A 16121-nucleotide genomic window follows, 5' to 3' on the forward strand; every position below is an offset into this window, starting at 1 on the left:
AGAGTGCACACAAGTAAATGACTGCGATCAAATCAGTTGCATAATGTCCCAGTAATCTTAATTCAGAAGAGCCTTCGTGGCTTCTGATCTCAGCCTTGCTGGCTGCTAGCTCTATGGTTACTGTAATGTTATTGACTTCTTCTTTTAAATCCATTCACATTTTCTGCCACTCTGAAATCCATGTTGTTTTCTAGAAGTAAAACCTGAGAGTGGTACCAGGTATGAAAGTGTCAGACCAGACTGAGGTGATGTGTGGGGATGAGGTGTGAAGCAGTGTCATCTTCTGCCGTCTTCTCTCTGTTAGTACCAAGACTTTCACTACCAAGACTACAACTTTAGATCCACCTTTAAGACGGGTGTGTGGTTTTTTTTGCAGTGATAATGATCAGTGGGTGTGAAATGGAAAAGATTAGCAGCTGGGGAAGGATGATGCATCACTGCCTTTTTTTTTTTTTTCCTTTTTGATTAAAAGGAATGAACTCGTTCTAAATCACAGCACTCCTATGCACAGTTTGTCTAAGGTGTGCCTACGTTATTTGGGATGACAAAGCTAAATGTGTCATACCTAGTGAATGTATGGGAGGGCAAGCACTTAATTGATAAAGGCGCTCCCGTTGACTTTGGTCTTTAATCAGTCTGTGGACTGAGTCTCTTGTATAAATTGCCACTTAGGAGCTGGGTAACCCTCAGAATTTCTCTGAGAGAGTTTTGATAGAGACGAGAGCTCTCAATTCCACGCCAAAATGCCATGCAACTTAATGAAGTATGAACTTCAAAAGCTTCAGCAAGAATGCACTGACCCTCTCTTAATATAACCTGAGCTTTGGGTACAGTAGATCTGTTAATGAATGAACTACTGTAAGTCTTCCAGTGTGTTTTGTTTTAATGTAGGTGGGAAGAAAAAGGTGGTGTTAATAATAGGAATATATTTCTTTCACTTACAAATCTCACACAGATTGAGACAATTGGAGTGCACCTCGTACGCGTAATCCTGAGGAAAAACAAGTGTGGTAACCTCTGATGTTTGTGTTTTAAGAGGAACCCTCTTTGGAGTAAATAATAAGGGATTACACGAGAAAAGAAGCACAACACAGAGAGCTTGAGGCTTTAGCAGCAGTGTCTGTTGGGTTGTGATTATGTCTGAGACGGTCCCGAGTACGGCTTGTGCAATATTATCTGCTAAGTAATCAGTGGTCTTTGGATATCTCTACCGAAGACACAAAAGGAAGGAATGAAGTACTTTCATAGTCCTAACGCAGTAAACTGTTGCCATGAGATCACCAGCTGTGGTCTACTTTCCTACTAAAGCTGAATTTGCTTACTTAGTGTCCATCAACAGTGACAAAAGCCTCTGGGATATTAACATCTGAAATCAGTCCAGCAGAAAAAGTGGAATATGCCTCGCTTGTTTTTGATGTGGGAATTTCTCATGAAAATTACTAAGCAGAGTCTTGTCTTACTTTCTCCTGAGTTCCTTAGGCAAGAAGAGAATCGGCCTTGATGTTCAGCTCAGTTCTGCAGTGAGAGGATCTGATAAGCCTCTTGTCTTTTATTTGTTGAGTGCTTGATTTCGTCTTAATGACAAAGTAGTTTTCTGCCTCACCTTCAAAGTGTCTTTGATTTATGAATGGAAGGCCTCTGAGCGCCCTTTACAAATAAAATATTTGCTTGTGTTCCTTGTGGAAGAACCTGCTTCTTGTTTGGTTTTAAGAACTTTAGCTGGGGCGCCAGATCAAACTTTGTTTTGAGAGCAGGACTTTGTGACTTTCCTGGTTCTTTTTCATTTTGCAGACTAAATGATATCCTTCCCAGTCTGTGCTTATCCTCATGTTTTGTTTGTTTGTGAGTTTTTGTTATGTAGGTCCTTGATTTGAATTCTTTTCAAATTCTGGTGTATGTCATGAAACAAACGTCACCTCTTCTGCTGAAATGGGCACCCAGCAGTGCTTGGGGCACCTGAGTGCTGGTGGTTTGGCTCAGATGGATTATCACAAAGCTGTTTGCTTGGCTTGCTCCTCATAGATGAAGCATTCTCTGGCTTATGGGATCTACTCAGTGTAGGATTTCTTGTAAAGCGGTCATCTTATGCATGTACTTGGGAAAGCTTTGGCTGGACCAGCCAGAAGAGCCATCAGCACTGCCTTCCTTTCTTCCAGGTGCACCGTGGATTAATTTGCAGCTCAGAGGTCTCTTCTCAGCACTTCATTCCTATTAGCCAAACTAAAAATGATGGTGATTTGGGTTCCGAGTCCTGCTGTAATTCTCTATTTGATCTTTGCTTCTGTGATCTTTTTTGGTGTGTATGAATGTGCTGGCGAATAACAAGTGGACCAACTTAACATCTGGAGCATTTGCTGTCTGAAGTTCTGCCCTTAAGTCAGTGTTACTTTGCACCATTACATGCAATCTTCAAATAATAAGATTTCCAGAAGAAAGATGCCAGGCCTGGCACAGGGCAAGGGTGGGAAAGCAGATGAGATGATGATCACCTCTCTGGCAGAGTTATCAGATTGGTTCAACCTGTTCTCAGAAACTGAGCCCCACTGCAAACAGGCAGAAGCAGTCCTTATACTGTCACACTGAGTTTGAATTAGCAAACAAAACAAAAACCCTGGGTGAATTTATACCTCTGAGGGTCTAAATTTAGGTTTTTTTGGGTCTTGCACTAGCTGATGAGCTGGTTGGTATCTGGAATGAAGTTGAGATTGTGTCCCAACCCCTGCGGTGCTTCCTGTCCTGATTGGTGGAGTGCAGGACTTGGTGTTTAAGAGGATGAAAATGCTCTTCCTCTGTGGATTGTACTTATATAGAGAATTTATGAACTTACATTATCTTTAGGACAACCAAACAAATATCCCAGCATCAAAATCCTGACACTTGTTTTGAGAACTGTTAGGCTGAAACCAGTTCTGACAGCACAGCTATTGTCAGGGCGACTTTAAGGCCTTCAATTGACAAAGGCATGATTTCAAACAAGCTCTCAAATCTGCAAAAAGCCTGTTGGCTCCTGTCCTTCAGAAGGCTGTGCTGCATGCAGTGTGCTTGCAAACACTCATCCCCTGCAATCCCACATTGTTCCTAAGTGGAAAATAAACTGAACTGTGATTAATGGCCGTGTGCTGAGATCAATGCAGTGTGCTGCCATCAAGTGGCAGCTCTGTTGCGGCACGTTTGCAGAACAGCTGCCTGTAGAGCTTGCCTGCGTTTGCATCTTTGTTTCAAAGGGGTTCTTTTCAGTGTTGTGAAAGTGTCATCTGCACATTGGTTGTGGATAGTGGCTGTAACTGGTTTTGTTCCCCCCCCCCCCAAACAAAGGGATGCTACTTTAAAAAGTGCCTCTATCACCACAGCGTAGCTCCAAGAGCTGCCTGCAAAATGTTTACAGAGTGAAGCAGATGCTTTGCAGCTAGCAGGAAAATCAGCAGTCTGGTGTGCTCTGTGGGCTGTCTCCCTTCGAGGTGCTTGCAGCACTGTAGAGGATGCTGAAGTATAAGGAAAATGCTGTCCTTGTGCCTTTGAATGTTTGTGTTCAAATTGGATTATTAATACTTTTTTCCTATGAGACACATCAAGACTATTTGTGAAAATACTGCGGTGACAGGAGATTGTTTCAAATGATGTGTCATCACATGTGCTTTATCTCCCAGGATCACACGTACTTTATCTTCCAGGAATTGTGACTCTGTTCAGCTCTTTGATGCCAGGAGAATCGCTGGATTTCTTTCTTAGTCACCAAGCACACTCAGGCTGTCTGCTATTTCTTCCAGACTCTGTGATTTTTTGTTGTTATTGCTATGTGAGTAGTTAGCAGGGAGCACTATCAGCCCAAGCAGCTGGTAATAAATCGTGTGCTTTGTTTTGCAGTGTAGTAAGGAATAGAATAGAATAGACTTCAGAAAGAGGACAGAACAAGACATTCCTATCAATTTTGATGTGTTTTTATAGGAAATGGGTGCAGTAGTTTCCAGAGGTTGGTTCTGAGAAAAACTCTTAATAGTAAGATCAGCCCTTGGTGGGGAATAACAGTGATACCAGAGTGGACATCTTGCTCTGCAGAAGGCTCCCTGTTTTTTGTCTTGTCTTCATGTGATGGCATTGTGTGGAGACTTGCCTAGAGGAGAGGTCAGTCCCCCAGTGTTAGTGCATGTGCTCCTCTATGCACGCCTCTTCCCAACACCAGAGCTGTCTGGGGCTTGCTGCAGGCAGGCTGCTCACACAGATGGTGCAGGCCACAGCAACATGCACACAATGTTTGAAATGAATGACCTGGCCAATGCTAACCCACTGAAATAAATGAAAATAAATCAATGTTTTCTCTACGACACTGCCAATTTCAACCAGACAATATAATTATGTTCCCAGCTACACTACTCTTCCCAGTACAGATCTCCCTGAGATTTTATTCTCTAGCATTTCAGCGATGCTTTTCTTATCCTTCCTGTATTTCTACTTAACCTTTTTCTTCTCTTTTTTGTTAATTTTATAATTTCAGAAATGCTCATGGCTGTTTAGTTGTCTGCACAGCACAGCTTCCTGCAGCTGCTGAACAAGAGCTGGGAATGGAAGTGCTCCAGAGCTTGTGGAGCTCTATGCTAAAGCAGTAATGCACCCAGATTGCCTATCAACAGCCAGTTCTAGTAACTTCCCTGGCTCTGTGCACCTAAATAACGTGTCATAAAGATGCACCCATGAAGATAAATTATGTTGCCTTCAGCACTAACGAGATCCTCTTACTTTGATGGATTTTCTGTTGGCAGTCTGTAGAGATCTCCTTCAAGCTGCCTGTATTAATGTGTGTGTAATACCTATAATCGCCTCTTGACACTCAATAAAGATTCATCACAGAGCTGATTGATTTAGAGATGCAGACATGCTCTGTCAAAGGACGTGGGTTGCTAATAATGGACTTCTTTAAGTGTGTCCAATTCTGTTGGCGTTTGTGTTGCACTGGCTCAGAGTAGGAAACCCTCTCCTTGCTGTCCCTGAGCCATTTATCTCTTTGCAAACAAACCCTGCTGCAGGATTAGGCACCTGAACTGGTGTGGGATGTTGTGTGGCTGTGAGGCTGCCTTAATAAATCAGTGCTAATGGTGCTGGCTCTGCAGACAGTCAAGGTTTGTGCTGCGTTTTCAGCACAGGTTGCACTCAGGATAGATCCGCATGAGCCAGCTTGCACCTGGAAGCAGCAATTCCAATAACATCTGTATTTACTGGTAGTTCTCAGCTCCCTCTATCCACTTAGCACTGCATAGCAGACTATTTCTTGCAGCTGTATTTATCACAGGTGTCCCTGTTTTCCTACTTATTCCTCTTACCCAAGGAGTCTTAATTAAATGGCCTTTTGACTCCGTATCCATTCTTTGTCCTGCATCAATCCATCAGCATCTTAATCTGAACTTATTTTGGGGCAAAATATTGTATAAGAAAGTATTCTTCAAAGTGTTGTTCTTCTTTCTCACCTTTGTGAGGAGAAAGCATTGGGGAGAAGGAAGTTGTTTTGCATATGCATGTCAGTGCTTCGGTCATGACTTTGTGGCTAATGCTGAAAGAGGAGCTGGGCTGGTTCTGTGTGGTGTTAATGAAATGTGGGAAGTGTCACCTGGAGTTCCTGTGTGGGCTGGCAGAAAAACCTGTACCATCATTGTGCTCTTTTGGTGGCCTGTGGGCAAGAAGTTGTGGGCTACCATTGTATTTTCCTAAGGGCAAGAGACCGCATGGCAAAATCTGTCTTTCCCATCAAAGAGGGGCTCAGCCTCCACCGTAGTAACCTGAAACTTTTATCTGGCAAGCCAAATAGTGCTGCTGTTAATTCAAGAGCAAAGTAAAGTTAGGTAGGTTTGCAGGTTACGATTTTTTAATTTTTAGTTTTAAACCACTGGAGTTGTTCTTTGTGTCTTCCTTTGTGATCTGTTTCCTTGAAAAATAATAATAAAATCTGTCTCGTGCGCTTTTAAGATCAAGGAGTTGTAGTTGTTCACTGTGAAAAAGGACCCAACCCTCCCCTAAGCTTGGCTGTTTGCCATTCTGTTTATTTCTGAAGTCTTTCCCTGGGGGTCTTATCTGCAGGAGGTTGCAACACCCCGGCAGAACGACATCCATCTTCCCTTGCACTGCTGACCCAGGTCGCTGCTGTTATCGAGGGGGATATCTCCACGTGAGGAGGGCTTGCTGGAGCTGCTCATGTTGGGGCAGTTTGCACAGCACTACCTTTGTTCCTAAAGGCTGGGGCTCTGCAGAATGGTCTGTGCTGGACATGGATTTTCTCTCGAGTGCTCTCCTGACCTGGTGAGGATTGCTAAAATTGAGGGTGTCTGTAAGGACTGCTGTTATCTCATTGTAGCACACCTCTGACCTCGTCCAGTCCTTTCTATATACAAGGAAATGTATATATTCCTCAATATATACATTAAGGAGTGTATAGAGCTCAGAGGTTGTGGGATAAATGGCCCCATCTGCAGAAGAGCTTGGGTGCATCAGGAACTGAAATATCAGCCCTAATCGTGTTCCCAAGAGGGAAGATGCCCTCAGAACAAAGCAAGATGCACTCATCACCGCACAAAGATGATGCAGCTGGATGTTTCAAAGGTAGAATTTGCCTCAGATTCCACTTATCTGTAATGAGGTGGGGGAGTTCAGCATGTGTTTGCACCTAGCCAAGGCAGCTCAGCTGGGAGGGATGCTCCAAGTCACTCAGCTGATATGGGGCACTTTGGGGTTGAAGTTTGCCAGGAGCAGAAGTTTGTTGTTACTTAGTTTACTGGCAGAGATAAGTGGTAATGGATTATAGAGCATCCATATAGTTGTGTTTTGTTGGTCTTTTTTTTCCTGTGAGATGATTTCTCCTGTGTTTTTGAAAGTTATTGTGATGTTGCCTTTTCTGTCCTCCACCTGATTTCAGAGCATTCTACAATTTCAGCTGAGGTGGAAGCATCTCACCTTTCCTTTCGACTTTGTCGGACTTATTTGTTCTCAGTCCTGAACAGTTTCCAAAGAATACATGATGTAATTGAAAAGTCAGCATTTCTTGTAAGAGCTGTTTGAATGAAGAGCACTTGATGAGTTTGAGCCATTATTCCCATTTCATTGATAGGGAACTTGGAGCACAGGGATGTGAAGGGACTTGTCCCCTACAATTGCAGCCTGATTCTGTGTGTTGTGTTGAGCTGCAACTGGGATAAAAGTGAGTTCATCTCCACCTGTGAATTAAGAGATAGAAATACCAGTGAGTCTAAATTCCTTGGAGGAGAGGAAGAAGCATAGCTATGGTTTTGCATCTGTCAACTGAGCAGCTCAGCTAGGAGCTGTTTGGAGCTTTCCAAAGGGGAAGGAAAAAAAGTTCTGTTTCAAAAGCATGTTTCTCTATTTTTTTTTTTGTCATAACATAATGCAATAAGCAATGACCCAACAAAAACCTGATTCATGTTATGAACAGTGGAAACAAAACAAAACTTGCTGCATTGGCAGGTTACGCTTATTCATCTAATCCAGAACCTAATCCAGCCTCCAGAATGAAGCATCACCTTGCTGACTTCTACAACAGCTCTGGAGAAGGGAATGTATTGTAGAGAGGTTTCTTTCCTTGCAAATGAATATCTCAACTTTCTGTTCCATGCAACTGCATAGGTTTTACCTGCAGGAGTAAAAAGCAGCCTGAGATGGCAGTGGTCATCAGCTGTAATTTGGTTTTTCTGTGTGGAACAAAAGTAGCTTTGCTGGTTGGCAGTGTTTTCTCACTGAAAGCTAAATTAAAGCTGGAGTGCTTCAGCTTTGCTATCTAACACATGCTTTGCTTCCATAAGTATTTTTAGAATTTGTGTGGGGGAAGGTCAGAGTGGGTGGTTAATGGGTTAGATAATGTACTTCAAATTCCCAGTGTGATCCAGGAGGAAAAAAGCTATTTAGAAATCACTTGTTTCACATGCAAAAGTAGACTGTGCTGTTTTTTTTTGGTAGAAACTTTAAAATCTGTTAACCCAACACAGAGATAGACTGCAAAGGGGAAATAGGGAAATGTGCCTGGAGAATGGGTGTCCCATAGCAGAACCTCTTCTTTCAGGCTGAGGGCTGTGTGCATGTGCTCACAAGGGCTGTCCCTCTTGGTGCTGCTGTTCAGGGCCCTCTGTGCCAGGTTCCCTCAAAACAGGCAGATTTCTAGAGACTGAAGTGGGAAAAAAAAAAAGATTTTAAAAGGTGCTTGTTACAAGGTAGATGTTACCGCCTGCCTAATAGCACAGGTGATCTTGATTCTTCTCAGTTATGGATTATCTGCTCTGCCATCGCTTGCAAGTGTTGCTGTATAGCCTCCTTTGAAGGGAGATCATCCACTTTTATAGATGTGGAACCCAGGTGGCGTCAGAAGAAATGATTACTCAGAGTTGCTCATGCTCTGTGCACACAACCCACACGCCTTTATGGCTGTGGACTTGAAAAACAAATGCCTGGCATGGTGTGGCTGTCCCTGTGCTGCAAACAGGTGCCTTGCCACATTCTGGTTTTGCTTTTAGGAGGTTCCACTTGTGCTGGGGCCTTTTTAGAGACAATTGCATTTCTACTGCCTTAAGGAAGCTGGCTGTTCAGAAACAAGCTGCACCAGCATCACTTTGGGCTGGGTTATGGTGGATCGAAGCCCAGAGCCAGGTCCGGTTTTCCCAATGCATGCATCCCCTGAGGAGGCAGCTCGTGCTCCTCCTCCCTTCCGCTTGAGAAAGGGAGTGTATTTTGAGTGCAGAGCAGCATTCATGCTCTTTGCATCATGTTACAGCTATCCAAAAAGCTTTTTCAGAGACTTTCAGATCAAAATGAAGGCGAGGGTGACCTCTTTCATGAATGGACGAAAATGGAATGTTTTCATTTCCAATAGGCTTTGAGCCAAGTAAATATTAGTCAATCCAAACTAGTTTTGAAATTAAATTATTCTTATTTGTTGGAGCATTCCAGGGAATGGCTTTGATCTGTCTGTACTTTCACCAAAGGGATATTGGCAGACTGGCCATCCAGTTCTAGCCATTGAGGATGAAAGAAGGGTTATAATAACCACCTTGTGCGGCAGTGATACTGAACAGATGACTTTTTTGGATAATATTAAATGAATAAAGGTAAACACACTTCAATTAAAATGTTTTTGGAGGCTGAATGCAATAGAGCTGTTGGAAACTCTTCTGTGAGGATCGAAGGAATTTTGGCTGCGTTTGTAACTGATTTTCTTTAGCTCCACAAGTGTTTGAAAGAGGGAGGATTGTTCTGTGCGCTGTTTCCTCTTCAAATAAATACGTTGTTTCAAAATGGCATTTGAAGATTAAATAAAAATTGGCAGCGGGTAGCAAAGTTGTTAATAACCGAGGAGAGAGATGTGTGTTGAAGGACGGCCTGCACTTTGTGTTTTGTTCCCGCTGGGTCTCTGGTCACGTACAGCAAGTTGTCCCATGCATAGCACAGCCAAGAGCTCGTTCAGGAGACAGCTGAGAGTAAACTGAAGCACGCAGCGTTTAGGTGGCACCTTATCCATCTTGCTGCAGACGTTTGGAGACAATGTACGAATTTCAGTTTAGAAAAATTATAATATTTAGCTGACATAATTAGGATATTGGGCTTCTCTAATCAGGCTTGGACCGGGTCCTCCAGAAAGACCAGGAGAAGGGTGATGGAGAGCGTCCCTCCATGAAGCACGGTGTAGGCACAGCTGAAAAGCTGACCGATAGCAGCTGAGGAGAATTTGTTTCCCCTAGGCTTAAATGTGCACTAAGGTAAACAGAGCTAAAATAAAACATACAAACTGCAGAATAACTGTGACTGGAAGGGATTGCTGGAGGTCACCAGGTCTATCCCTCCTGCCCAAAGCAGGGCCACCTCTAAAACTGGGCCTGACTGCTTGGCAATTTCAGACTTCTGTATGAATAGTTCACACATCTTGTTAAGCCTCAGCTTGGGCAGATTTCAGGTTTCTTACCTGTGTTTACACACAGTCAGTTGTAGTCACCATTTTATTTTGCTTCTTTTTGTCTATTTTTTTTTTTTTAGATTAAGTGTTGTGCTGGCAAGTGCCTTGTTCACATGTATAGCCAGGTGTCTTCTCACGTGCACTCTCTGCAGATTTGCTTTTCCTTTATGAGAGTTGGACTGGCTGTACTTGAATTGTGAGTTAAAGAAAAGAACAATTCCCCTCAAGAGCTATGGCTTAAACAATTGGCCCCATTGATGAGTATCCTTAAACATCACCTCATTTTTAAGTCTGTTTAAGTACCTTGTGTGTTCATGCCTTAAGGGGGGAACAGTTTGAACAAAGATGGATAGATAAAAAAAGTCCAAGCTCAAAGGATTTGCAGGCTGAAACTTTTTTTTTTTTTTAATTGAGCATTCGCTCAAAACTGGATCCATTTGCTTGCAATGGGTTATTTTGTTTTCAGCTCAGCATGTGAACTTGTCATGCTTGAGTTTAATTTCTTTCTTTTTGCACCTGTTTTTGTTTTGACACTGAACATACAGAATCTATACTTTTGCTCCGTGCTTCCTTTATCCCCAGCTGGAAGCCTGGTGTGATGTTATCATGCAATACTTTCCTGAAATGTCCATTTGGAACTCTGCAGCCTGTGGAAATGCAATCTCCTTGCTGCTTCATTTATCTTTGCGAGTTCATGATTTTGTGCATTAAAAGACTGACCCATATCTTTTAAGGCTGAAGGCTGCACTGTGCTGAAAAGCCTTGTTTGTGTCCAAAGCAGTCCATGCGGTCTGACCATGGTGAGAGCTACCAGCCAGGGCAGGGGAGAGAAGAATTTAAAGTTCACTGGATGTGGAGGAAGCTCTGCTGGGGCATGAAAAGAGTTGAAGTGATGATGAAAGATGGGGGAGACTGGAAATGGAGTGTGGGAAGCGACACTAACGTGGTATGGGTGCTTGTGAAGACTTGGAAGTCTTAGATTTTTCTTCAAGGATTGTATTTGACAAAGAAGAGATTAACTGAATGATTTTAAGGAGAAGGTTTGAAGTGAATGACATGTGTCTTCCATTGGCTATGCAAATCAGAATTACATAATCAGCACAAATAATAGTGAAAACAATCTTTTCCAGATTTGGAGCCTTAAGCATATGCTCAGTGTTGTGGCAGAGGGCTGGCTAATGCAGCTGCTGTGTAAAACTGGGACAACCAACTGGTTTTGATCTTAGAGGGAACTGGGGCAGAAGGTCATGTCAGCCCGTCCTTGGTGTCTCAATGCTTTGTGTATTTCAGGCAGGTAAATGGTGGGCAGTCAGATCAAGTGAACGTGCTTCACTTATTGGTATGGTAACTGCAAGTCCATCCCCCTTCCCTGCTTCCCCTTTTCCATGGAAAACTGAATTTGTTGGATATGTGGTCTGTACAGACCCTGTGGTCTGTAGGGGTGCGTGAACTGCAGGTATATTTACTGTATCCCGTACCAGTTCAGCAGTGATAATGATATATGCCCTCCATCTACAAGGGTTTTGCTCTCAGGTGCTAAAATGAAGTCTCTGTGAAGTTGAGCAGGAATCAGCTATTTATCTCATAAACCTCAGTGGCTGTGAAGCATTTGTGTCTATTGATGGAAGAATGTATTCAGTGATGGGGTTGGTCACGCTGGAACTATCATCAGCACAGTGGCTAGGGTGGCAGGGGAAAAGAATGAGGGAATTTAAACTAGTGAACACAGGTCATATTAGTTGCAACCCTGTTTTGTTGTCTTAGCTAAGTATATGTGATATATACGTGCGTGGAGTTATCTGTATGTGTGTGCATGCCTGTAAAAGACCCTGTGTGGGGTGTGTGTTTATCAGACTTCAGTGCAATGGCAAGATTTCCCCATGTTAAGTTGCTATTCTGAATATACTCTGGGGGTTTCTATGTGTTTCTTCCCAGAGCTGAGCTCAACATATTTTCTAGCTGGTTGGCTGGCTATAATGCTTGATAGTCTGGCTAAGAGGCATGCTAAGGATGACTTGCATATCTGAAAATCAGGATGGGCCCCAAGTCATTTGAAAGGAGTGCATGAACAGAAAGCAGCAGCCTGAGAGTGCAGTTTTATTTAATGCAGTTCTTGGATATGTAAACTTAATGACTTTTTGTTCTTCTTTCCAGGGCGACTCTGTTATTACAGTGCAGCTGACTGAGGAAGATAAGGTTGAAGATGATGTAGTTTTCTACTTGATCTTCACTGGGTCAACTGTCCAGCACTGCACGAGCACTAGGAAGATTAATCCTGGGAGTCTGGAGACAATTTCTCCTGGTAAATAGTTGCTCTTCTTTGCATACCACTGTATCAGCCTATGAAATCTGCTTCTTTCAAGTGGATTTAAATGTAATTCTGTTTTGGTCAACTTTTTTCTTATTTGTACATTTGTTGAGTATAGAATATATGGTTTGGATGACCACTTTAGCAGTTTAAAAATCTCTTGCTTGACTTTGCTAGAATGGTATGACTTTCAGTTTGTAAATATTTAATGTTTGATGAAATTCTATTGTGGAAAATATGAAGTTATATTAATACATAGTAGAAAGTTTTAAATGTGAGCAGGATACTGGAGGATACATTTGCAATGTTAAAGATGCTAATGTCCAAATGGTGTATGGCCTGGTAAGTTCCAGTTCCTCTTAGGATCTGCTTAATTAGTGTGATGAGGTCCATTGCTGTAGTCCTTGTGAAACACAGCCCTTCTCTCTGAAATCTTGTGCAGTTCAGAACAAACACAGCGTTCTCTGAAACCCTTGCAGAAGGGAGGAAACGCGCGGTGCTCAGTGCCATCCCTCCAGCAGAGCTCAGACAGAACGGCTTTTTGCATTTAAAGCACACCGCTCTCGTTTAGCCTTTGTGCAATTAAAACAAATCAGCACGGAGTTTTCTTTGGTGACTTCAGGCCCGTGGGAAATGAGCACATTCTAGGCTGTGATCCCTACAATTAACCTTCCCTTCTGACTTCTTGCTGTGCAACACATTGGTACTAGTGTGAGAAAAACGTCTGACGTTTCCTCCATATACAGTACAGCGTATGGAACTGAGTGTATTGTTTTATTATTATTGTTTGTCTGTCTAGTGATTTGTTGTAAGAGATGTGCATGAAGTACAATTTGGACTAAGGACTTAGCTAATGAAATACACCATTCCCTCCTGGTGATTAGTGGCTGAGAGTTGGCCACCTCATTTGCTCATTTCCGCTCCTTTCTGTGCTGTTGGAGCTGTTTTCTACTCGGGAAGAGAAGCCTTTTTACAGTGGCTGATTCCTGTGCAATCAATTAGCTCAGCGTCTGTTTTCTCACAGAAGGGGAGAGGCGGTGACTCGCAGCCCGCGTGTGCATGGGGCGCGCAGGGGCTGTGACAGCGTGGTGTGACCTCATCTCCCTCCTGGGACCCAGCGGCCAAATTGCCAAGAAAGGATCTGAAAGGATGCTGTGTTTGCCTTCAGGAACCAGAATACTTGATGGGATTTCCGGGCAGCAGTAATGCTTTCCTACAGCATTTGCCTGGGCATCCTCAGTGCCATGGCTTGGCTGGTGGCCATGGCTTGTCCCCAGCTCCGTGGCTCTGCTTCCCCTGTCCTGCTGGCCCCAAGACTAACTGAGTCACTGGGGAGGGCTCCCTGGGCTGCTCTTGCTGCCATTAGTTGTAACAAGTGGGAAATCTGACTCTGCTTCTGATTCAGAGGGAAAGGAGGTAATTGCTTTCGATTGTTCCTTCATTTATAATGGGAATTTATATTTTTTGGTTTAGTTGCGTGATGATTTTGTTTCTTGGATATTCCATAAGGATGACTGTTATCCCGTGATGCAGCTTAGATCAGACCAACATTAAACAGGGGCCTCAGGGAGAGGCAGGCCCACGTGTACTAGAAGAATGGCTGAGAGTGAGGGTGACTTCTTAAATGCAGCCATTTGTGTAACAGCCCCTCCTGTGTTTGTACCTCGTTTTGGAGAAATTATCTGCGGGGGAAAAAAAGACTTCAGTGAAGAAGATGCTGGGGAGAAGCAAAGTGAGAGGAGGAAATCATGCTATCCTGCTGACACAGACGTGCTTGTCCAGTGTTACTGCAGCACTGAGTTTAATACAAGCATGACTTATTTCAGCCCAGCTCTTCCTCCTCCTCCTTCTCCTTCCTGATCCCTGCAGTCAATCTGTAATCGTGTGTTTACATCGTATATTCGACCAGTTGCCTGGGAGATGCTGTGGTGACTCACGGCTGGCGATATTTGACCTCTGAGCAGGATTAGCCATGAACAGGAGGCGGTGTGTGGGAGACCAGCCCTGTTTGAACACCCCAGCCCAGGCAGGCAGTCAGTGCTGTGCCAGCAAGTTCTGCAGACAGCTTGCAGCCAGAACCTTGACCTTCTTTCATCTGGGAGCATCTTTCCTTTACCTTGGCACACTGTTGCACATCCCTAGGAGCGCAGCAGCTGCTGGAGGCTCTGGTGGATGCAGGGAGGGCTGATTTGTTATAAACACTCCAAGCCCTCCGCCAGCCTTGCCCTCCACCTCCTCTGCTTCCCTTCGTAGCCCATGGCTCTTTCTTCATCCTCTTCTTGTGTCCTCATGGCTTCATGCAGTTCAAAGTCTTCATCTGTGGTTGCAGGGGGAGCTGTAATTCTGTTAGAGCTAATTTTAAAACAAAAGGCTGGTTTGTTTTTTTTTTTCTTTGTTAGTTGTTTTGGTGATGTGTAGGGGTGTAAGAAACAGAAAGGGAAATAATTTAATTACATTTGCTGCCAAAATTGAGTGTTTTTAGCAAAACTTTCAAATGAAATCACATTTAAAAAAAAAAAAAAAAAGGTCATTTCAGATGAGAAATTACAGAAAATGGAATGGAGATGTAAACTGTTTGGAATACCTTCTGGATTCCCACATGTGAAAATTCTGCGTATCCTGAAACGCTTTATCTAATTAAGCATACAACTGCAGTCAAATGACTGCTGTATTTTATATAGGTACCAGAACAGTCTGCCTCTTCCTTATCTCATCTTTATCATTAGCTTTGAACGGCACTGTTAGCTATATCTCTCCAATGTTGAAGTGGAAGCTTTTTATTTCATAATAAAAGAAGGGGTATCTGATTGTAAATTTATGGGAGCAGCTTTTTCTTAGAGAAGATTTTCAACTGCAACATTAGATTTTGCATTCTGTTTTGTCATGTACTCTCTATCAGTTGCAACTCCGCAGCTGCTGGTGTGTCCCTGGCACTGATGCTCACAGGATGGTGCTGTGGAACTTCCCACACTCAGTGTCTTGATAATTAATAAATTATACAAATTCCTTATGCATTATACATTCCTTATAAAGGAAGGAGAATGGGCTTTCAGGTTCCCATGGCTTATGTCATGAATCTATGTAGTGGCTATGCCTTCTCTATACAGCATTTGTTAGAGCATAATAAAATGTTGGAATGTTGCATGCAGATTTGGTTGCCTTTAGGGAATTTTAACTTAGGTGTAAAAGTGTTTTTTTTTCCTCCATGGTGGTGTAAAGTACATTAGTTCCCTCTACAGATTCATCTCCCTAACATTTTAGATTAGAAACTTCTGTGAGGAGCAGACATTTGAAGCTGTAAGCATATTTGATTTAAGGATGCAAGAGGATATGAATGAGAGGAAAAGAAAACAACAGCCAGTGTTGAAGCACTGCCACTTTGTCCACCATGCCAAACAGCATCTGGCTGCCAGTCCTGCTGTACCTTCTTTTATGCAACTTGGCTAGCCAGAAACTTCTCTTGCTGGAATCACGGCCTGGTGCCCCATGCCTACTCAGAGAATAGGGCTTACAGCCTGATCTGAATGTCAGCCAGCGTCTTGAACCTTGTCTGTGTAGATTTCAAGAGAAATGAGGAGGCCCTGGGGGGAAAATACTGATGTCCATTATATTTTTTAATGTAGAGAAAGATTCACAGCAGAGAATCTGTTGTTCCTGAATGAAGAGTAACCACTCTGTTGTCAGTGCAAATGATGGGTCCTGGATGACCTGTAGGGAAGGATCTGTTATTTTACAGGAGGTTAAGCTTGCTTGCAGACTGACAGCTGCGTGTGCTATAGAGCTTGAAGTGAAAGCATCTTGAATTCTGGTAGCCAGGTGCATATGTGCTAGGGAGTCTTTTGGACAGGAAAAGACTATGAAAGTGTTACAAAGAAA

At 43.1% G+C, this 16121-nt stretch overlaps 1 protein-coding gene across 8 annotated transcripts in view; it reads left to right on the forward strand.

Annotated features, from left to right (window-relative positions):
• The window catches only part of AKAP13 (A-kinase anchoring protein 13), a 195681-nt gene that overhangs the window by 53911 nt on the left and 125649 nt on the right, over nucleotides 1-16121 (forward strand). For all 8 annotated transcript variants that reach the window (XM_048956244.1, XM_048956245.1, XM_048956242.1 and 5 more), the window contains one exon: nucleotides 12092-12239. In XM_048956244.1, the coding sequence (XP_048812201.1) occupies nucleotides 12092-12239 (148 nt within the window). The remainder of the gene's footprint in view (nucleotides 1-12091; nucleotides 12240-16121) is intronic.

Source organism: Lagopus muta, chromosome 10 (genome assembly GCF_023343835.1).
Source record: "Lagopus muta isolate bLagMut1 chromosome 10, bLagMut1 primary, whole genome shotgun sequence".
NCBI lineage: Eukaryota > Metazoa > Chordata > Aves > Galliformes > Phasianidae > Lagopus > Lagopus muta.